Source organism: Emydura macquarii, unplaced genomic scaffold (assembly GCF_026122565.2).
Source record: "Emydura macquarii macquarii isolate MOO-44397 ecotype Brisbane River unplaced genomic scaffold, CSIRO-AGI_Emac_v2 contig_973, whole genome shotgun sequence".
NCBI classification, from domain to species: domain Eukaryota; kingdom Metazoa; phylum Chordata; order Testudines; family Chelidae; genus Emydura; species Emydura macquarii.
This window is the reverse complement of record NW_027131110.1, coordinates 232965-256577: the sequence shown is the minus strand read 5'-3', so window position 1 is coordinate 256577 and position 23613 is coordinate 232965. Positions and strand designations below refer to the sequence as shown.

Here is a 23613-nt window from a genome sequence, read left to right as displayed (position 1 = left end):
GTGTGTGGTTTTTTTTCCCTCTCTCTTTGATTCTTATTAGTGCCCTTGCCAGTTTTAATTTTTCCAAAGGTAAACACAGCCTTTCAAACCTGTTATCATCTCAACAGCTTGGTCTTTTCAACAGATCTCTTGGTCCCACTCCAGTGCCTTTTGCAATAGACATTTATTTGAATTCCTTTCTGTTGCTACACCCTGACTCATCTCAGGATATGCCACAGCAGTGATCAGGAAGGAACAAAGGGAGGAGGACTAGGAAATGACACCTCTCGAGATTCTCATTGCAGATGATGAGGAAGGAGTGTTCATTTTGTAACGAAGACTGGCTGCATTGGCTTTTTTACAAATCACCAGGAAAAATGAGGTCCCTCTGCCCCAGCCATAGCTGCTTCTGATATATGTAGTCTGACACACTAGGAGAAGTATTGTGTCTGATACTTAGAAATTGCTAACTGTATCCAGCAAGAATGGAGACTTGGCTTCATTCATGTCCTGTATTGACTGCAAAGGGCAACTGGACATGCTGAGTCAGATGTAAAGGAACCTCACTAGGATCATAAGCCTCGTCAGTTTCCCTCCGTAGCTGGCACCACATATCTTAGTACTGCTGCTGGCAGCCACTTATCCGTCAGCCGAGATACACCGGGAGGAAGCCAGCAGGGGGTGTTTGTATGTCAAATGGTCAATGTTATATAGTGGATCTACTACACAGAAACACTTAAGGGAGTATGGTGTTCTGAAGCCTAACAAAATTGGGTGATTAGTCTTAAAGTCTTAAATCTTATTAGTCTTAAAGTACTTTTTCCTTAAATTACGAATTGTGTTGTCCCTGTTTAACAAGCCTATTACGTTAGGGAATAATCATGTTGGGCTTTTTTAATTTGTTTATTGCTGTGTGTGAGAAATTGCATGCAGCTAATTCTCATTGCTCTTCTGATTCCGTATTCTGCAATTTATGTCCAAGTCGTGCAGAACTTATTTGAACACTCCTTTCGTTGTCATTTTGTAGGACTGTCTTGTGTAATGTCTTGTGTCAGGCACACTCTTCCTGACCGGGTTTTCAAGGGCTGACAATTTTTTGTAACATAGACATGGGCCTTATTTAAAAGTCCTCTTGCCAAAAATTATGAATTAGGCCCTGACAGAACGTTCCAGCTCTTGGTCTTAAAAAAGCTTGGTAGGGCCTTAAAGTATTAAGCAGTTGTAACACAGCTGAAACAGGGAGGGGAACTGGTTTTTTCTCACATTTGGGGGGGTATCTCCATTCACAGCTGCTTGCATAACTACCTATCCACAATGTAGGGACTACTAGCAAGAAGCCCCAGTTTATTTCCATTATCTTGGTGTCACAGATTGAGGAGCGAGACAGGTGACTGATGGTGAAGGATAGTGCTGGAAACCGATTACTGAGTAGTTAGCACACTGTGGTTTCTTTGCTATTTCCTTACTTCATGCTAGACTTAGGAGTCCCTCACACTATGAGTATCTGCGAAGTGGAAAGCACGGCTTTGCAGATTCATCCTGGATTCATAGATTCCAAGGCCAGAAGGGACCATTGTGGTGATCTAGCCTGACCTATAGAACACAGGCCATAGAACTTCCCCGAGAGAATTCCTTTTGAAGTAAATAATTCCTTTTGATTAGGGGCAGCACTGAAGATGCTACTCTTAAAAGTTCATCTGACCTTTTTTTCACTTCGAGCTTTTTTGTTCTCATCAACTTTTTCACTGTTTTTTTCAGTACAAACATGTTTAGCAGAAGGAAACTGTGGTTACTCCACTTCCTGCTAACGTTGTTGTTGAAGAGTGAAAACTAACCGTTATGCCTTGCTCCTCCACATGATCCAACGGCAAATGGAAAGCCTGTTGGTTTACAATAACAGTAGGTGAAACGGGACTTTTTTGGAGCTAGAGAAGTAGCTCCACAACACGTTTTGTTTCTGCATTTCCTAGCTGGGTGCATAGATGGAGAACGAGGTAGGTGTAGGTTTTTGTATTGACTCTTAACATAAATGGCCTTCAGAGTTCAGTAGTTCTCTGTTCTGCATTGTACGGTCGCTCTCTTACTTCTGTCTCTCCGAGAGGCTTTCAGAAAGCAAAATCCAGACTCTCTCCATTGATGATGAGTTTGTAGATCTCCCTCCTTTTTAAGTTCAGGCATCCGTTCACTGCACTGGGATGTGTAAGTTAGTTGGGAACAAGTGTGTTTCCTGCATGTCCTTTTGCCTGTCTGTAGTGTGGATGAAGTTGTAAGGGTAAAGCCAAAAGTTTCTTCTACGGTGTTAGAGGTAATTTGGTCAAATGGCTACCACTGTCACATAGGAACCCTAATATTTTCAAAGCCACCAGAACCCTGCATGTGAAGGGGGGTGCGTGTTCCTCTGAGATCATTTTGGGTGCACTATTGAAACTGACTTGCAGATTTTTCTCTTTTCTTAGATTTACATTCAATGTTTATTTCTGAAGATACAGTTGTAATTAGATCAGTATAGAGTAATCTGGATTTTTTTTTCATAGCACCAGAAGTAAGCTATGGAGACCAACTACTTTATTTCTGGTGTCTTATGTACTTTAATAGAACCAAAGTGCTAAATCCTGCAGTGCATACTCAGGCAAAACTGCTGATTTTGGGCTTCAAACCTCTTAGACTCAGGAAGTGTAGCGGGTTCCTTTCGATGGGCTCTGCTCGACTTCTTGCTGGAAAGGGGGCTCTTCCTCTCTTGGAGTCTAGCCATTAGAAAAGGGGAAGGATAGCTCTTTTTAAAAAATGCTACTGTTGGGAAGAATGTGATCAATTATGTAAACACAGGGGAGAAAGTACAGGCCTCCCACAAGGCTTGTGTGACTCCACTGAAGCAGACACATGGTCTTGTAGTTGTAACCTTTGTCCCCATTCCTCCTTCTCGCTCCTTTTATTTTTGGTTTTCCATGGTATGCCCAGGAGAATATAAGGTCTGCAGGTCAGGGACTATATCTTATTTTATGTCTGGAGAGTGCCTAGCACATTTTAGAGGCTGGTAAATATTATTTAACATGGACTTCCCCAGAAGCAGTGTTCAGTTATGGAATGTTCTTTTAAATGATTTTGGATCTCTGTGTGATTTGTGGTAGGAACTAACTTGTTTTAATAGATCTTTCCTATCAGTCTAAAATGGAAAAAACAAACAAACCCATAATGAAGTCTACAGAAGTTAAACTTGCAGCACTGTTTGATAATCTTAACCACAGACTGTAACCATCAGTAAAACATCACCGACTGACTCTCTATATATGGTAACCCTGACAAATTAGAGCAATGGTCAAAGAAATAAGACGAAAGATCTGCAACTTACAATCCTAATGACCATGGTTTCTGAGAAAAGAGGCAATGACGCCACTTGGGTTAGAGAAGTGGAGGAATTAACTACCTAACATTACCATAGCATTGGTCTATCGGGTGCTGGAAGTGCTTTACAACACCCCGGTGAGGTAGCTAAGCATTGCTATTTGATCTAATAATTTCTACAGCACCCTATGTGTGCATAGTGCTTTACAGAAAAGTACAAGAAAAAAACCAAGCCCTTCCCATTTGTTCTCCCCATTTTAAAGGGGGGGATCTGAAGTTAATAGACTTGCCTGACGTTTCTGAGAGGTCTAGGGCACTCAGAGGTCTGCCATTGGGAAACAAAGCTTCATTGCTGACTACCTTGCAACACAATTGAAATGTCAACTTGCTAAGCCTGCTGGGGCTCATCTGACTTGCATTTTGAGCCAGAGGAGAAGGAGAAGCCAGAGTGGAAAGTGTGTGGTGTTTCTGAACTGTACACCTAAGCAAGTATCTTTTGTCTCGGGGCAGGAACTTACCTCAGCATAACTATGTCTCTCAGGGGTGTGAAGAAGCCACACTCCTGAGAAAAGTAGCTTTGCCAACCTAAGTCCTGGTGTAGACAGTGCTAGGTCAATGGAAGAATTCTTCTGTCAAATCAACCTAGCTGCTGCCTTTTGGGGCAGTGGATTACTTAAGCCGAAGGAAGAACCCCTCTCGTTGACGTAGGGAGTGTCTACACTGAAATGCTGCAGTTGCAGCTGTGCTGCTGTAATGTTTCCAGTGTAGACGTAACCTGAGAGGTCGCAGATCATAAGGTCTTCCCTTCTAGTAGAAACTACAGAAATGGACACTTGTGCTGAAGCAGATGCTAAATGCTGCATTTAGAAAGTCCAGCACCCTTTGCTAAACATTTTAGTTAACAAGTTTGTCGGTGTCTGCCTGGCCATTTTGTAGTAAGGCAGGCTTAAGCAGAGCTTCTGTGTCTCTCTCTTGCTCTCTGGTTTTGGCAGTGATCTATACTTGGGTGTGTCTAGTGCATTTGTTCATGTTTTGGTGGTGAAATTACATGAACTGTGCTGTGAGAAAAATGGTGGCAATCTTCCCACGGGAACTGTGTGTGCATGCGGTATCTTGCTATGTGGACTGTTGTGGGGTTGGTATTGAACACTCAGCCAGTGAATTGTATGTTTGGTCAGACTTTCAAAAGCACCTAAGTGATGTAGGAGCCCAAGTCCTGTTTTCAAACATGACTTAAGAGTTCTATTTGATGGCTCCTTAAATTGTGGCTATATTTACTTATACCATCAGAAGCTCTGATCTCGCAAAAAAGTATTAACCGAGGATTACTAAAATTGATATGTATGTGTATTTACTTATTGTGCTTCTGAGAAAAAACAGTATGGGTGAAATTACAATGGAATATGGGGTGAGACTGTCTTAGCTGTATATGGACTATATTCATGTCCTGATGTGTTAGGTTTTTTTTACCATAAAATCCAATAGAAGTTGTGGGTGGGTGAGTGGGTGGCACACATGCACACACAGGCTTGAGTTGCCAGCCTATAGCTGATCATGAACTTGTTGGAGGCTCATCTTCTTTCCTGAAGCAGTAACTTTCACAATCTTTGAGCAGTTTATTTTTTGACCGCTCCTTTGGTTTATGTTTAGTATCCTCATACTATTCATCTGAATTGTTTGCCGGCATGTTCATGTTTTAATAGTGGCAACTCAACAGAGAACACAAAAAGGAATGAAACTAAATTTGAACATAAAAGTTTGTTGCTAACAGATGGCAGCAAGTTAAAGTACCCTCATAATCTGCAAAGCTATTTTGTAAAACAGCACTTCCTTTCTTTGCATATCTTCTCACTGCAGATCTGTTTACTGTATTGACACAAACAACTCATTAGCCTGGCAGTGCGGTACAGCCATGGAAGAACAAACTGGATTCTGTTCTGCCTTGCACATCTTCAGTATAATTTAGCTAAGCTCTGATCACAGAGCCTCTATTATTGTTAGCGACTTCAAAAAACAGAAAGAACGCCGCTAATGTTTTTTCTTCCAGATTCCAGACTGAATTTGCTGAACTTCATCTTTTGATTTTGAAAATCTTGAATTTCGTAAGGAAACCACTGAATAGATAAATATTGAACCCTGTAATGTTTATTCTCTGATCTCATTAGTACCAATTCCTTACTGTCAATGTTGGGTTGAATCATGAAATTGCGTAGTTACTCTCACAAATTTGAAGGCACGCAATGTTCTCAATGGGATAATTACTTCTATAGGTATTAATTTTAATGTGTATCTATGTATGTACTTGGAAGGGGAATACTGTAATAATTTATCATTTTGAAGAACAGTGTCAGTCATGATTTAAAAAAAAACCCACTTACTGATATCTAGCACTGTAAATTTATATTGTACTTTACAAATGTAGGGCAAGTTCCAAAAAACTTGCAAGCTAGGCTGGGAAAGACATGGGCCAACAGATAAGGTGTGAAGATTGAGGAGAAATGTAAAGTAGGGAGGATTCCTGGAAGATATGGGTTAGGAGGAGGGTATGTTCCAAGTTTATCCATGACTTGCTTCAAAATGCATTAATGAAACAGTTTGGCTGTACAAACCAGGCAGTAATAAGGTTCTGGTTGTGTCTGAGAACATGACCCCTCTTTGGTTGTTCCATAAATATTTTATAAATGGTAAAATATAAGGGTATATAACAAGGTTTATATTTGTCATATTGTATGTAGCTCGATTCAAAATATTGGTCTAAATGATTGACTCTGAACTGAGGTGTCATCTGTCATTGGAAGGATAATTTCTCCTGGATTTGCAATAAAGTCTTAGATTTGATCCAGACCCTTAATGCCACTCTGTGATTTGGTCTGTTTTGTACCCATTCTGTCAATGATAAGAGGCAGAATGGGTATAATCTCATCTTGTAAGAGGACTGCAGGCCGTTCAGTAAACATTTATCCCTGATCCATTTTTTGACTATTGTGGAGCTGATCGGTATCGCCGTACAGAACTGTAGTGATTGTTAAGGTTGTGTGAGAGAGAGGTGCCTCTTGTTTGATGGAAACATACGCTGCACACTTAGGAGCAGCTTTTTGCCAAAGTGGAACATGTCCTTGACATGGACCGTGCCACTTGAGAAGTGTTCATGGTTTGGCGGTGGAGTTATCATGGGCTCCATGCAACAATGAGTGATTAAAAAAAAACAAACTAACTCAAACACTTGGGACTAATGCAGAATTTGCAATCTTTCGGGGGAGGGGAGAGAAACGAATTTCTGTGCGCCTCTTTTTCCCCGATAATATTACTTGGTGCCTGGAGGAGAACAAGCCATTCATTTCAGAAGGGTTTTAGCAACAGGTGAATAATGAGCCCTTTCAGGAGGGAGAAAGCAGCACTAAGAGCTGCAGTACTCCTAATCTCTGCTCAGTGCATTGAAATGGAGAGCACACAGTGCACTCTTGTACTGCTCCTGAAATCTAACTCCTTTAATTGCACAGTAGTTGATTCATCTCAAACTCTCTGCCCTGCTTTTAGCAAGACACCTTCATGTGTGCATTAATTATACAGCATGCCGAACATAATCCTAAATCGCCACCATTTCTGTTTTTGCCAGCAGCCTGGAATAGTGTCCCCTTTCAAACGAGTCTTCCTGAAAGGTGAAAAAGGTCGGGATAAAAAGGCCCAGGAAAAGGTTACGGAAAGACGACCTCTTCATACAGTACTGCTGTCCTTGCCTGATCGAGTTGAACCAGACCTATTGTTGAATGACTACATTGAAAAGGAAGTCAAGGTAACTCTTTTGGGCTGGAGGGGGAGCCGTCTTTCATTCATTTTTCAGCCTCGTCATCCTGTCAAATTCATGGCCATGTTCAGTAGATGATTTGGTAGATTACATTTCTGCAATGCACTTTGCAGAGTAGGGTCCTCAGCGTTAAACTGTGTTTGAAATGGTATCTAAATTCACTTGCACGGCTCTCTGTTCATTTCCTTGTGCATCTCTTCAAGAAGAAAAGACACTGACATTGAGATGCTCACGTGTCTGTAAATTGTGATCTTCGACATCGGTCTCGGTGAGACTTGTAGCTCCCCAGCAGCGAGTGGAATGGAAATGGAGGAAACATGAAGTAGCACGGCCACCTCATTCCCATCAAGCCGCTCCAGTGGCTCCCCATTCATTTTAGGGTCAAGTTCAAAACTTCAACTCCCCAGGGGGCTTCCTCAGGCTGACCTAATGGACTGTGTGCATGCATCTCTTTCCATGATCTCACACTCTTAATACAAGACTTTTTTCTCTGCAGCTCTTACCATCTGGAACAGCCCTCATGTGTATTTCCTCCTCATCAACTGTCTGCTCTGACATCTCAGCTGAAAACGATATATTCCTGGTCACTAGTTAATGCTGTAACTATCTTTAACTCATGTAAAGTCCTTTGGGATGCAGCCTGTGTGAAAGATGCTAAATAGAATATTGAATAATCTGACAATACAAAAATCTAGCTGGTAGGAAATTGACGCTTGCTGGGGAAAGACAGCTGTCAGTAATGTTATGCTAGATCAGTGGTTTTCAAACTGGGGTACACATACCGCTAGGAGTACATGAGAAAAATCCTGTAACATCAGACAGCACGTTTTATCTAGTAAGACTTGGCAATCTAATCATAGGTATATAATGACCCTATCTCAGGCCTGGTCTACACTGACAATGGAGGTTGACATAACGCTGCTTACACCAACCCTCTAAAGTATGCGTCTCCACTGGCACATCAGTTCCGCTGACTTAAATTGCAGTAAAATTTGACTTAATAAAACCACCTCCACAAGTGGCGTAGCGCTGAAGTCAAATTCAGTGGGTCGAATGAGCATCAGTGTAGGCAGAGTGTAATGTAAAACAACATCATTGGCCTCTGGGAGGTATCCTATAATGCTCTGTTCTGACTGCTGTGCACATTCACACTCTGCTGCACTGTGGCCATGTAAACAGGAAGTAGCTCCTCCCCGGAAGCCGCGGGAAATTTTGAATTCCAATTTCCTGTTTGGTCAAGCCCAAAACATGCCGCTTTTATGAGGAGCTGCATGGGATTCTCGGTGGAGACCCCACCTTTATGCCACCACGCAGCGTTGATACCTCGGGGGAATCTGAGACCAGGATGAATGAGGATGAATCTGTGGACAAGGAGAAGGAGGATGACGAGGAGAACAGGGGGCAGATGAGTGGGGTATCCCTTCTCCCTGAAATCCAGGAGCTGTTTGCAACACAGGAGCAGCCCACCCAGATGCAGGAAACCGTGACTGACCAGGATGCCGGGGAAGGCACATCTGGTGAGTATGTTCTGCAAATTGCATATCTTCAGTTGTATCCCCTGTCCAGAATCTTGTACCAGTGGAAAAAAGAGGTGTGTGTGGCGGTGGGTCTGTGCTTCCTCATACTTAGTGTGCTTAAGCACTGGGTTCACCCCAGAAAAGATTATTTATGTGGCCAGGGATTCTCCAAAAATCATCTATGCATATCTCCAGGAAGCTTTCGTGCAGGTACTCTGCAATCCTTTGGAGAAGGTTTCTTGGGAGGACAGCCTTATTTCTTCCATCACGATAAAACACTTTTCCCCTGCCACTCTGTTATTAACTGTGCAGGCATCATCGTGGAACATAGCATAGCACAGCATAGCAGCATAAGGGCTAGGCCGGTAGCCAGATGCTTGCAGCAAATCCTCCCTTTCTGCCTCTCTGACCCTCAGCAGGCTGATATCACTCATTTACACACATTTACAGTAGGCGACCAAGAAAGTTTTTTAAAGTGTGCGTTATTGCACAGCCGGGGATGGTTTTCTTGGTTCGGCACACCTCAAGTCCCTAAGCAGGACGTTGCTATAGCCCTTGGGCATCTGCAAATGGGTTCCCATTTTTTTACTCCAGAGATGGTTAACCCTAGCCCATCCCTCACCCTTTCTTCCGCCTGTTAAAAGCCTGATCAATTGGGAGTCCCACATCCATGCTGCTCTAGGGAGCATGGACCTGTGCAGCATGGGTCCCGGGGATTTCACTAACACAGATGCACTCGACCTTTGTTTATTATGGCTGGAACGGCACGCCGACCCCTGCAATAGTCAGGCAATGGAATGCGGTTGTAGTCTTCCCTTGGGAAAGTTCAGGGGGCCTATTTTTACATTGCAACATTGCTTTTCATCCATGGGATGACTTAACAATGGGTACCTTGTGCTTCGCTTCCCTCACAGTGGACAATGTGGTCTTCAGCAGTGCACCGTCTCATGCTCCTGCAGAGCGCCTGTCACAGATAAGAAAGCGAAAAAAACCCAATTCAGGATGACATGTTTAATGAGCTAATGAACGCCTCCGTGGCTGCTGACACAGAGCTAAGAGCGTGGAGGATTTCATTATCTGACAAACTGGACATGGACAACAGGAAGGTATCACAGGAGTATGAGCGTTCAACACAAGAAGAGATGCTGCATATAATGCGGGATCAGTCAGACATGTTGAGGCGTCTGGTTGAGCTTCAGGAAGCTCAGTGGCAAGAGAGACTTCCTCTGCAGCCCCTGCAAAGCTCTGAGCTTAGTCTTTCCTAGTCCCCACCCCAAAGTGGTCTAGGAGGAGGTTAAGCAGGGTGCAGTACGTGCTGCACTCCTTGCCGGTTGAGGTGAGCAGTAAAAGGCAATGGCCCCTTTAAGGAGTGGGGATGTATGATTATTTCTTGTGTGCACAGCCAGAATGGGCTTTGTACCGCTGGCCCTACAAAATGCATGTGGAAAATTCTATTCTATTCCATTTCCCCCCATGTGAAGGATTACCAATAAAGAAAGTGCTGCTTTCCAATTCATTGCTCTTTATTTATTTATGATAAAAAGGGAACAAAGGGAGGGGAAGTGGAGTGGGGGGAATGGATCGGGGGGGAGGGGGAAGGTTATGGGGGAAAACATGCTGCTTCACATTTCATGACTGTTTGTTTAGGAATAAGAAGGGAAGGAGGGAGGGGACTGGAACGGAGGGGGATGGGTAGGAGATTTGAAGTGAAAGCACAGCACAGATAAGCAACACACATTACTGTTGTGTCTCATTGCAAAAGTGGGTTTTCAATGCTTCTCTGTGGCGCAGCTCTCCATGTTGGGCTCTCAGCGTTGCAGTGGCATCTGGCTGCTTCAAATTTGTGGCCAGCCTATCTGCCTCCCCAGCCCAGCCCAATGGGAACTTCTCCTTTGTCTCTCAGACGTTATGGAGCACACAGCAGGCAGAGATAACTATTGGGATGTTTTTTTTTCACTGAGGTATAACCTAGTGAGCAGACTGCACCAGCATGCTTTTAAACGTCCAAATGCACATTCCACCATTCTGCACTTGCTGAGCCTATTATTAAAATGTTCCTTCTCACTGTCCAGGTGCCCAATGTAGGGCTTCATTAACCAGGGGAGCAAAGGGTAGGCAGGATCACCCAGGATCACTGTTGGGATTTCAACATCGCCAATATTTATTTTATGGTCAGGGAAGAAAGTGCCCGCCTTCCTCTTTTTGAACAGTCCTGAGTCCCTAAAGATGAGTGTGTCGTGCACCTTTCCAGACCTCCCCAAACTGATGTTAGTGAAATGTCCCCTGTGATCCACAAGGGCCTGCAACACCACTGAGAAGTATCCCTTCTTCTTTGAATGATTGCTCATGTCCATTCAACTATAGGTGTGTACACGCCTCCGTGCATGGCTACCGGAACTTTTTTCTCCTTAGCAGATCCCATAGGGCCGGCTCTGGTGCCCCCTGGAGTCCCGCGCACATGCCGCAGTATATGAGGCACTGCCAGCCCTGCGCCCCCTCAGTTCCTTCTTTCCGCCCATGGCGGTTACTGGAACTGCCTGTGCTTCCATTGCAAGCGCTTTATTCCCCGTGTTTAAACCTTAAAACTAGGATTTTTTGTGTTGATTAGTTAGATTAGTAACTGCTGTAGTGGTAGTTAGACACTTGAAGATAGTCTAGCTTAGTTTCTTACTGAGAGCAGGTATGTGCTCCGGTGGGAAGGCTTTCCTGCTAACTGACCCCCCTAAAGTGTGTGGGAAGCTCTTCGTAAGTAAGAGAATGGATTGTAAGGATTTCAGACCTGGAAAATCGGCCTGAAAGCCTGGCTCACGGAGCCCCAAATTGGCTCCAAGCCAGCCGCTTCTCTGCGGTATCCAGCACACTGCCGGTGGCCAAAGAGTGGCAAGCCTTGTTGGCCTTGCTTATGCCGTCGCCGCCCATACCTCCACGAGAGAGAAGGGGCTGGCAATCACTCAAAGAAGAAAACAAGGTTACTTACCAGTAACTGATGTTCTTTGAGATGTGTTGCTCATATCTATTCCACAACCCACTGCCCGTCCCCACTGCCAGAGTTGGCGGAAAGAAGGGACTGAGGGGGCGCAGGGCCGGCAGTGCCTCATATACTGCAGCATGTGCACGGGACTCCAGGGGACACCAGAGCCGGCCCTATGGGATCTGCTAAGGGGAAAAAAGTTCCAGTAGCCATGCATGGAGGCGTGCACACACCTTTAGTGGAATGGACATGAGCTACACATCTTGAAGAACATCAGTTACTGGTAAGTAACCTTGTTTTTCGATTTATGTACTCTGTGGCAAGGTGGTCCGGGGCTAAGATAGGGATGTATGTGCCATCTGTTGACCCGCCACAGTTTGGGAACCCCATTTCGGAAAAGCCTTCCACTATGTCCTCCATGTTTCCCAAAGTCACTACCCTTCTTAGCAAAAGTCTATTAGTGCCCGGAACACTTGTATCACAGCTGCTCCCCAGTGGATTTACTGACTCCAAATTGATTCACAACTGACTGTTAGCAGTCTGGTGTTGCCAGCTTCCACAGAGCAATGGTCACTCTCTTCTCCACTGTTAGAGCTGGTCTCAAGCAAGTATTCATGCATTTGAGGGCTGGGGAGAGCTCTCCGCAAAGTTCCAAGAAAGTGGCCTTTTGCATTCGAAAGTTCTGCAGCCACTGCTTATCATCCCACACCTTCATAACGATGCAATCCCACCAGTCACTGCTTGTTTCCCGGGACCAGAAGCTGCGCTCCACTGACTGCAGATGGTGCATGACAGCCTGCAGCAAACGGGAGTTGTTTTGTTCTATGGCTTGTAGCAAGGCAGCCTGTGTAACATCACAATTTCAGCACTGCGGCTCCTGTCTCGCCCCTGAAAATACTGCAGAATAAGTCGTGAGGTGTTTGTGATGCTCGCAATAATAGTGCAGAGCGGAGCGGGCTCCATTCCTCTCAGGCAATGGCGTGTGCATGGCAGAGACTGACAGGTTTGAAAAAATGGCGCAAAAAGGAGATTGTCTATCTGTTTTGGGCTGGGGCAAGAAAGGGGGGGGGCTACATTGCATCATGGGAGGACAACAACCTTCCCAAAAGCCTCCGTGGCTAGTTGCACTGTGGGATAGCTACCCACGGTGCACTGCTTTGCTTGTTGACCCAAGCACAGCTAGTGGGGATGCAATTCCCCGACCCAATGAGCGTGGTGTGATCACGCTCCTCCGACTTCTAAAATTTGGCGGGTAAAAGTCGATTTAAAATCGACTTTACTCTGCAGTGTAGACGACATACCCTCAGATGGGGTCATGTGGTGGACTGTAATATTTGGAAAGGGGCATGCAGCCTAAAAAGTTTGAAAACCACTGTGCTAGATTATGTTCCTCTAGGCTTAGATACTCACCTTTTGACCAGCTCAGAGAGTCAGAATTTCAACTCCTGGAAACCAGCCGGCATAAATAGTGAAGCCATGTGTAGCTTCACCAGTCGTTTGTCGTGAGTGGATTTCAAGTGACTGCTAAATGTGGCATTGAGGCAACAGCCAGTCAATGATTCTTTCCGGACTGGCCTCGAGGTTATTTCCAACTATGTATTTTTCTTTAAATTTACCCCACTTTCTGTGAGTGCACATGGAGAGATTTCAGTGTGTCAGGTTATACATCACTTGGTAATGGGTCTTTTTTTGTTTTTTGTTTTCCCCCAGTATTTAGGCCAACTAACATCCATCCCCGGATACCTGAATCCCTCCAGTCGTACTGAAATATTGCATTTCATAGACAATGCAAAGGTGAGTACCAGGCTATTCCAGTGCCATAGCCCAAACCCTGCTGTGAATGACTATATCAGCTCTACAGTCGCTACTGTTCTTAGTTAATGTTTACGTGTAGTACCAGAGAGATGGATGCTGCTGTGTGGAGAGTTTAAGGACTTGATCCTTGTTCTGAGAAGACCTGCAGCCCAAGAACTAGGATGCAGGGGTAGATGACTGAAGTCACAAGGGTGGAGAAGATTTAGCAACAGGTTTTTTATGGGGATGTTTAAATGCATAATATGTGTTGTGTTAGTTCCAATTCTCAATGATTTTAGTCCTTGTATTTTAATAGGTTAAATGAAGGTCATTTGAACATGACCAACTATTAGGTGCCTAAAAAATGTGAATTGCGGCCAGGTGGTGTGTGGGTGTTCTCTTCCTCCTAGGGGCAATGTACTGCCATTGTGATTGCCTGGGGCTAATGAAAGAGGAAATTATTCTAGCTTTTTTTTTATGAAAGCTTTTTTGTTTGTAGAGAGCACATCAGCTCCCAGGGCAGCTGACCCAGGAACACGATGCTGTGATTAGTCTGTCTGCCTACAACATCAAGCTGGTGTGGAGGGATGGTGAGGATATCATACTCAGGGTCCCCATCCATGACATCGCATCTGTGTCATACATCCGCGATGACTCCTCACACCTGGTAGTGCTGAAAACAGGTAGGCTGTGACCCGCACAGGGATTGCGATGCAGGTTGCATCTGTTCTCTGACTTGGAGTCTAAGTGCCTGAGTCTCATGTACATGAAGATCTTTTTACGCCACTCTGGCAGCGAAAAGTGGACGTATGTTCTGCTTACACCCAGATGGAGGCTCCTAGCTCTCAGATCAGTTTAATGAAGTGGGAACAGCCATTAACTTTCCCAGTGCATGTGGATAAGATATTTCATCAGTTTAGAAGTACCGGTAAGTTTTGATAGACCTGGTGTTTTTGTTTTTGTTTTCTTTAATATAGGAACATAAGACTGGAAGGGATTTCCTGCTGTCACAGCCTACCTGTCATACAATCCCATTTATACATTTAGAGCTGAAGCTTAGAACTAGTAAGGTTGCTTGCTTCCCCTATTAGAAGGCTGTTTTGAAAGATTTCCATTGGTATTAACAAGTACAGCAGCCCTGCTGATGTGGAAAATGTCCTCTGTATCATGATTTTAGTTAGAATTGACATACTCACGTCCCAGACTTCATTTAGCATGAAGGAGAAATGCACGCGTTGTACGTTCATTCTGAGTCTGCGTGCGAGCCTGCTGTAAAAGTTAGAAATTGATCAGGAATCTCTCCATCCGGTCTGGTTAATCAATTTAAACCATCTTTTGATGTAATTGTTTCTGGGTGCTGATACTTTTCTTCATATTGAATATAATGGCAGTGACTTGTTGTTTGACAGTGATGGACAATATAGAGAATAAATGAGTAACTCCCTGGGAGGCTGTAATTCTGTTGATGGATTCTTGTGGCTGCCTAAACCACAATAGTGAAGCTAGTGATATATGGAGTTGTCAGAACCCTTCACTGGAATAAGAGCCTCCCAATTCAAACATTTTCTGTTTTATACAGTGTATGGATCTGAGGCCCAGATCCATGCTCTGTACTACTACTGCTGCTTTACAGAGGGATCTTTCTTCTTGCCACTGGATCAGTTGACTTCCTTCTCTGGCAGCTTTTGTCCCCATAGCCTGAGTTGACTTCAGGCTTAATTCATTCACCCTTCATTACACTCTTACAGGACCCTTTACTATAAGTGCATGATATAGAGGGGCTCAGAAAGATGTGGAGTTATTCCTTCGTTCTATCATGATAATGGGCCAGTTAAGCTCAGCTACATCTGACATGAAAAATAGTCATTAAGGGATTTTATGTTTAGCAAAGCATAAACATGTTTAGCTCATCTACTATTCTTGGTTGATCCTATATGAAATTCCTTATGAAAATACAGGAATGGGGAATATAGTGGCAAAACTTGAGAAGTGTAAATTGATCAACAGTCCAATCTGATTTACTGTGACTGGATTGAATTGCCAAAGTGACAAGTCTATTTCAAACTCTAGAACGAGAGTGTGGAACTGATTTATGTGGCCTTCTCAAACACACTACTAAAGACAGAGGGAATACTGGTGAATCAGAGTCCACACACATGAAGGGGATGTGTAGTGCATGTGAAAAACAAACTCATTCTGTCCCAAACAGCAGGAATCTGCATCAGAGTGACAGCTGGCCACATGCAATGCATAAGTCTGCGTCAGTGAGCTAATTACTCCCATGTTCCCTCCTCTCACTTTCATTAACAGCGTCTTTGTTTCTCAGCTCAGGACCCTGGGATTTCCCCAAGCCAGAGTCTTTGTGCAGAAAGCTCCAAAGCACTTACTTCAGGGTCACTGTCAGAGAGTGGAGTGGTACCTGTGGAAGCTTGTTGTTTGGTGGTCCTGGCTACAGAGAACAAAGTAAGACTTCATTACCTTGTAGATCCAGATGGTGTTAATGTTGTTTCCTGATATTGTAACTTCAGTCAAGATGCCGTTGAAAAATAGCCCTTTGGTTTGCATTGATACCGCTAACTGTGAAATGGGGTGACAGGAAGGCATTCTGATGGGCTGCATGGGAATATTCTCCATAGATACATGGCTTGACTCTGGTGCTCAGTTACTTGTGCATAAAGCTATAATTACTCCACTTACTTCACAAGAGTTGCTCCAGGCTACATGGTATAACTGAGATCAGAATCCATCCCGCTGTGCACTGTATGGTGCTCCTGTGGTGCCTTGAGATGGGTAAGGTTGGCGCTCCAGAAGCCTAGTATCCAAATTGAGTTTGCCAAGATCGGCCTATTCTGCTAACGCTTTCTCTCAGTGTTGGGAGAGACTATTCTCCCTGACCAGGAATGCCTAGGCCCCAGAGCATGGCTTTCCCTGAAGTGTTTGGCTGCTTAGATTGCACCCTGCATGGCTCGATAACGTATTTACTCAATGCATTGCTAAGGCTCCAGCAGTGTGTTAGGCACTGTACAAATAAGGAAACATGGCCCCCGTCTCAAGCATCACAGTATAATTCAGATACCTGGAATACACTAGAGAACACTTCTTTTTCATGCGCATGCTATCTGCTACCCAGCTCACACTTCTGCAGTCAGGAATCTGGGAAAGCAGCTGCTTGCTGTACTTCTGAGCTTGCTGCTAAGGGGCATAATGATACGCAGTAGAGTTGTTCTCACACAGTCTCCGCCTCCCCAGGAAAAAAAGAGGGTGAGCAATAACTATAACATGAATCCATTATCTACAGGGCAGAGGTTCTGCCTTCCTTTGTATTAAACTCTGTTATTTGCACAGCTCCCAAACGGGTGCTTGTGTCTTGCAGATTGCTGCCCCAGATCTTTACAATCTAGGTTAACATATGACAGATTTGGCAAGATAGTGTGCAAACCCAATGAGCTGAGGGGGAGAGTAGGACAAGGTTATAGAAATAAGACCTTGAGGTAGTTTAGTCACTGGTACTTGAATATTCAGATTTTGTTTTCAGTATATCCCTTGTTCCTATCATCAAATGGCCTCTGAAACAAAGGTGATGAGTGTACCTCAGTTGCATGAAATCTATCAGTCTTCATGGTTCGTGGTCTTCACTGAATCATGCAGCTAATGCTGGAGAAAATCATGGGCGACAAGATAATGGAATTGGGCACACGTGGCTGTTCTCACATTCAGGGGTTTCTTCTTAACCTAGCCTTTTTACTAGCACAGGTACTGAAATCTCCTGAACAATTAGCCTCCCCGGGTCTGCTGTGCTCCAAGTGGTCAGTTCAGTTGATGTGGTAGAAGGCAGAGTGTATTCCCCAGTTCTGGAATAATGGAACTCTCTTTCTTTAACAGGTTATGATGCACCTGAGTGTTCCATGTAATGCAGCTCCTTTCGGGGTTGAATAGAAGCAAATGCTGTCTCTTTTGAAGGCATCTTGTACCATAACTTCCCTGTCTGACCCTTTTCTCTCCTTCCCCAGGTAACTGCAGAGGAACTCTGCTCACTTCTCAGCCAAGTCTTCCAGATTGTTTACACTGAGTCCACAATAGACTTCTTAGATAGAGCAATATATGATGGGGCCTCAACACCAACGCGCCATATGTCCCTACACAGTGGTATGTCAAGCGACATTTCTTTTCACTCTCAGGAAGACTTTTTCCCTCCACTCTTACAACCCATGCTTGCTCTGCCTCAGGCTCTCTCACTAATCACAGCATTGCTGCAGCAGTACCCTTTGCTTTCCTTCCCTGTTCCCACTCCTGGTTCTATGATGGAGAAACTGGATCCAAACAGAGGCCCAGCTCTTAATAATCATAAGCCTTCTTGGAGCCCTCTTGAGTGGGTGATGCATTTCAAATGCCACCAGCTTTGTGACTGCTGGGACCCCAATCTAACCTTCTGCTCTAACCTTGTGGAGTCAATGCCGGAAGAACTATCTTTTCCTTTATCATCATGATTTGGAGTTGTCACTTTCCCACAGCTAAGGGGCAACCAAAGGCCATCAGAGATTGAAACACAGTAGCTGTCCCAGCCTTTCCACAGATTTTCTGTGTTTTGTTTCCTTTTTAATCAATGGAGGCAGTTTATTAAAGTGGTGCTATGCAATTCTGCATTGTACAACTCTTGGTCTCCTGATACTGTCTTAAGCATGAGAAGATTCCCTCCGACTCCCATCCTGTGTCTCTTATTTTTCATACTCTAGCTATGGACACTTATATTGGAACTACATGTGTCCATGACCAGCAGGCTAGGAAATAAATAGCATTTGTGGCTATAAATCTCTTGACTGAAATATCTTCCTTGCAGATGACTCTTCGACAAAAGTGGACATTAAAGAATCTTATGAAACAGAAGCAAGCACTTTGTAAGTTGATAGTAAGCATTGTGTAAGAGGATGGTTTGGCTTAGATGGATGATACCTTATTTATATAGACCTGACATCGGGTTTGCAGTCTAAAAAGGGGAATTTTTACAATACGCATACTGAATATCTTTTGATAATTACAGCTGTAATACTCCACAGTGATACTGCTGTCTCTGTAGCCCCCTGTCCCTGCCTGTTCAGATTCCCTTGTTTTGTAGCTACATTACTTCAGTATTCCAGAGAAGTCCATAAAATATGCTTCCTTCCATGTAGTGGTTGAATACTGGGGTTACTAGGCAACTCTTCCCTCTGATCTGGCTAACTTTGGTGGGGTTCTAATACTTTACCCAAGTCCACAGAATCCTTGCAATACAGGAGGGGACAGCCTCAGCTAAAATAAGGACACCCTTCCAGCGTGTGTGTCTGCTAGACAGTAATGGAGACTCAGGTGGCCCCCAGAGCTCTCAAGATGGCTCACAGATCTGTGTGCATTTCAGCTCCTTTCCAGAATCCTTGGATACTGGTGGCAATTCCCCTTCTTCCTTCTCAGCGCCTCAGTCTCCACACGTCAAGACAGTGAGTGAAAGTGAGCTGAGCACCACAGCAACGGAGCTGCTCCAGGACTACATGATGACGGTAGGAATGTCTCCATTAGAGTCGAGGCATTGTCTGTTCGTAGGAAAGAGTGACAGTGTGTGCGAGGTGATGGGATTTCTTTACGGTAGTGTCAGCCTGGCCACCGTTCTTGGGAACGCATCTGTGCCCTGAGCATGGAGTCAGAACCCCATGATAAGCTCTGACAGCGGCTCAGACACAGTATGGGTCCTATAAATTTACCTGGGTTTGTTTTCTTCTCTCATATAACATTACTTCATGGTCACTTAGGAATTGTAGGGATTAGGGTCAGAGGCAATCAAGATAATTTCCACTTGGAACCTAAATTAGCGTTGTAACATAAGCTGGCTCTGGAGGTAAATTATTTGAGCACAAGTTCCCAGTGCTACTTCATCCCTCTTTCCAGCAAAGGCTCTCATAAATAAAACACTCTTAGATAAAAGCTCCCTCATTCCTGTGATGCAGAATGCTTAGGTGGTGATGTAGCCTGAATGGGTAGGACCGTTGAGCATGCCATTAAATTGACATTTGGCGCACAATTGTAGGAGCAGTCACTGAAGTGTATTACATGGTTGGTCACTAAATTAATAGGGTTAGGAATAACTTAAGAAGGATTTAAACAAAGTGTATTAATTGGTTACCTCCTTTGTGAGAATCCCTTTGTGAGCAATGGGTTTTTCACCTACAAACTAGATACAGTTTGCAAAATATGCATTGCTGTTGATACCTATACACTCCAGGTGATTGACACTCCGGCAGTCGCTCCTGGTTGGGGTTGCCCATGGTAATGCTCTCAAGCTGATTCCTCTGGAGTGTTCCTGATTCTGGCTATCACTATGGCCTGCGACTGCCACATCCCTTCTGGGTTATACAGTGAGCAGCACTGAATGGAGCCCTTAGAAGAACTCTTCTCTCAGCCAAAGGACTTTGGTGTTCATTTAGGAGGGTGCACAAGGGTTGTTTCTACTGGTTTGTGGTGAAGTCAGAGGGATTTGTGATTTTGCAAAGACAGATAGGCAGTCTCAAGACCCCATCCTGCTACCTGGTCCTCAGCTCCTGTTTCTTAAACACCCAGTCATAGTCAGCCTAGACATGCAATAGCTTGAGTGTCCTAAGATGGAACAGCATTTCTAGGTTAACCCATGCCACTAGGAGGTGGATTTCTTACAATATTGTCTCCCTTTGCCAACAAGGACATGGCTTGAGTCCGTTTATGTTAGGGGAGTGTCAGTCTGCCCTTTATCCACCACTAAATGTATCTTATTTGCTCTTTTTAATGGAGCTAATTGAATGTTTTGTTTCTCACTAGCCATGGCTTCTCCATTATTAGAAATAAGGTCGAATCATGCTTTGTGCTCCTTCTCCTTAGCTAAGAACGAAACTCTCTTCCCAAGAGATCCAGCAGTTTGCAATGCTCCTGCACGAGTATCGCAATGGGGCTTCAATACACGAATTCTGCATCAACTTGAGACAGCTGTATGGGGACAGTAGGAAATTCCTGTTGCTAGGTAAGTTTAATCCAAGATGGCCTAACAAAGATAACAGACCTGGGCGGGAGAGGAAAGATGGCCTGTGGGGATCAGAGTCTCATCCTGAGCCCGTTGGGACAGGTTGCTTCTGATGTTACTGTCAAGCCCAAGGGAATCCTGCACAGGCCTTCTCAGAAGTATAGTTTGATCTGAGGCAGGATCCTAGGAGGGAAATTCTGGAAGATACAAACCTTCCTTCCCCTCTCGAGACTGGGGTTTGAGATGTTAAAATACTATAGTGAAGCTGCAAATGCTTTATGGTTCTTGCTCACCGCCATCAATAGTCTTCAATGTTCAGTATGAACTCTTCTTTCTCTTGCTTTCCCAATTGATCAGAAGTGCAATGTGAGAAGTCTGTAGCCGCCTAGCGATAATCCTATGCTGCACATGCTGCTTCCCAGGAGTTCACTGAAAAAGTGATGATCAAGCTTAGTTCCTCCTGCTCCAATGCACAGGTCTCTACCATGTGAACTGTGCGTGGGACCTTTCGTTGGTAGCAATACAGGGCTAATGACACATTTGAACAGTTCTGTAGAGGGCGGTGGTGCCACATGTAGATCAGCCTGTCCCTAGTATATATTAAAATGATGTCTTTTTGGAATGGATCCATAGACATGTTTCTTTGATACATTTTTAAAATTCCACTGGAAAGCTTGTTTACATCCAAACATCCCCTTTCAGAGTCTTCAACTCAAACACTGCATCATCATTCACTAGAAAGTGAACTGACTACTTAATTTTCATTATCCAAGTTAAAAGAAATGCAAAAAACAAATAATAAATAGCAAACTACATTGTCAAAATGATTTCAATTTTAATAACCTGAGTGTTTAATAATCAGAACTTAGAGCCCCCTCCTCAGCTGCTGTAGATAGCCATAGCTTCATTAAAATCAGTGGTGCAATGCTCCGGTTATACCAGCTGAAGATCTGTCTCTGTTTTTAACCTGACCATGCCCTTTCAGCTCATCATGCCCTTGTCACCTTTGTGTTCATCGCTTTCATTAATGTCTGCATAGCTGTACGAATAACATTGGTTCAGCCAATGAATAAGCAGAGGAAATGAAAGAGCATAATTTCCCGTCAGTCCAACAAAAAATAGCATCTAAAAATGTCTTGTAATATGATGTAGATTTGGGGTTTTTTTTAAAGCTAGATATTTAGAATCCAGGGGACTTTCCCCTGCCTCTGTGGAGCTATGCCTTGAAATCATTCAGGAAACTGAAGCTGGCGCCGAGTTCAGCAGCAGTTTATCAAGCTGCATGTCTTTGGAGAGCCCATGACACCAGTGCCCTGGGACCCACACTGACTCTCTGTTGAGTTCCACGTGGAGGTTGATGGGGAAAGCCTGAGCAGGCTGGAACCTGCCTGTCTGAGACGTCAACTCTTTAGACGTCACCTCTATTCCCAGTCAAGTGTTATTGTCTCTGTTGATGGTGGAAGAATCCTTGCCAGGTATACAACAACGTTCCCTTCTCGCCTCAACACTGGACTGGACAATCATTACTGACACAGTCCTGTTGGGCTTGGGAGCCCCCATGGACAACCATACAGCAAAAGGCACCTGGACATCTTGAGTGTCCAAGATGCAAATCAATATTCTAGAGTTGTGAGCGGTTCAAAGGGCTCGCAGTGCCTTTCTCCCGTTCATTCAAGGTCATCATGTCCTCATAATGTTGGAAAACATCATGACCGTCTTGCACATCAACTAACAGGAAGGAGTGAGATCCACCCCCCTATGTGAAGAAGCGGTCAGTCTGTGGAACTGATGCTTTGACAATCAGAGTACCCTTTTGGTAGACTGCCTCCCAGGAAACCAGAATGTGCTAGCAGACTCTCACGGATGCTTTCCTGTTGATCATGAGTGGGAGCTACACAACTCTGTGGTGAACAACATTTTTACTCTGGGGGGACTCCCACCAGGAATCTGTTCAACTCTCAGACAAATGTAACATATACTGCTCCAGAGGAGCTCTAGGTCACCTTTTTCATGCTCTACTCCTTCCACGGTCAGACCTTTGAACTACACCTTCCTGCCTTAAGTTTTGTGCAAGATTTGAAAGGACAGGGCACCAGTCATTCTCATTGCCCCCAGCTGGCCCACACAGTTTTGGTTCCCGAACCTCCTATACGTTGTCGTCTCTGGCACTGATCATTATTCCAACATTTTCCAATTTCCTGACCCAGGAAATTGCAAGATCGAACTTCCCAGCCCCAGTCTGCTTCATCTCATAGCCTCGTTTTTGGATGGGCATCATCCTTAGAGCAATCATGTTCTGAGGCTGTATAGAACATTCTTTCTAACAGTAAGAAGGATTCCACTAGAAAATGTTACCTAGCCAAGTGGAAGTGTTCTTCTATCTGGAGCATCAAAGACGTATACCCCAGACGCTGTAGATATTCCTCTCATTCTAGACTCTATTCTTTCCCTAAATACAGCAGGTTTTGTTTATCAGGTCCTCACAGGTCCATTTGTCAGGAATAAGTGTTACCATCCACCTTCGCAGGGTTACTTGATCTTTGCGCACCCACTCACCAGCAGATTCTGGAAAAGCCTAGTCAGAAACTTTCCACCTATTAAAAAATAAAGTCTATTTCTCAATGGGGCTTGAGTCTTGTTCTTCTTCGAGTGCTTGCTCATGTCCATTCTGATTTAGGGGTGTGTGCGCGTGCTACGTGCACCAGTGCTGGAAATTTTCCCCTAGTGGTACCCATAGGGCTGGCTCTAGTGCCCTCTGCAGTGGTGCGTGTATGCGCTTGTATATATGGTGCTGCCGGCCCCCCTCCCTCTCAGTTCCTTCTTGCTGCCCATGATGGTACTGGAGCAACTCTCTTGCTCTTGCAAGTCTCCATTTTCCTAGTGGGTTTTCCTGTTTTTTCTAGTGTATATAGATGCTTTCCTCCTATCGTGGTCAAGGGGTCACATGTACACATTTCCCCCGATACCTCTCATGCACAGAGAACTTGTGAAAATCAAGAGGGACAGGGCACGAGTCATCCTGATAGCCCCAGCATGGCCTCGTCAACACTGGTTTTGGATGCTGTTGGAGCTCTTGGTGGCTTGACCTTGGTCACTCCCATTGCACCTGGACCTCATCTGCCAGGACGGGGGTCGGCTGCTCCACTTGGACCTGGCCTCTCTGCATCTGATGGCGTGGATGCTTCAT

The 23613-nt window shown here is 44.5% G+C and overlaps 1 protein-coding gene across 2 annotated transcripts in view; it reads left to right on the top strand.

The window, feature by feature from the left end:
• The window catches only part of CCM2 (CCM2 scaffold protein), a 70803-nt gene that overhangs the window by 36994 nt on the left and 10196 nt on the right, over positions 1–23613 (top strand). For both annotated transcript variants that reach the window (XM_067544495.1, XM_067544496.1), the window contains exons 2-9: positions 6941–7114; positions 13325–13408; positions 13908–14091; positions 15735–15871; positions 17419–17554; positions 18246–18303; positions 18801–18939; positions 20288–20426. In XM_067544495.1, the coding sequence (XP_067400596.1) occupies positions 6941–7114; positions 13325–13408; positions 13908–14091; positions 15735–15871; positions 17419–17554; positions 18246–18303; positions 18801–18939; positions 20288–20426 (1051 nt within the window). The remainder of the gene's footprint in view (positions 1–6940; positions 7115–13324; positions 13409–13907; positions 14092–15734; positions 15872–17418; positions 17555–18245; positions 18304–18800; positions 18940–20287; positions 20427–23613) is intronic.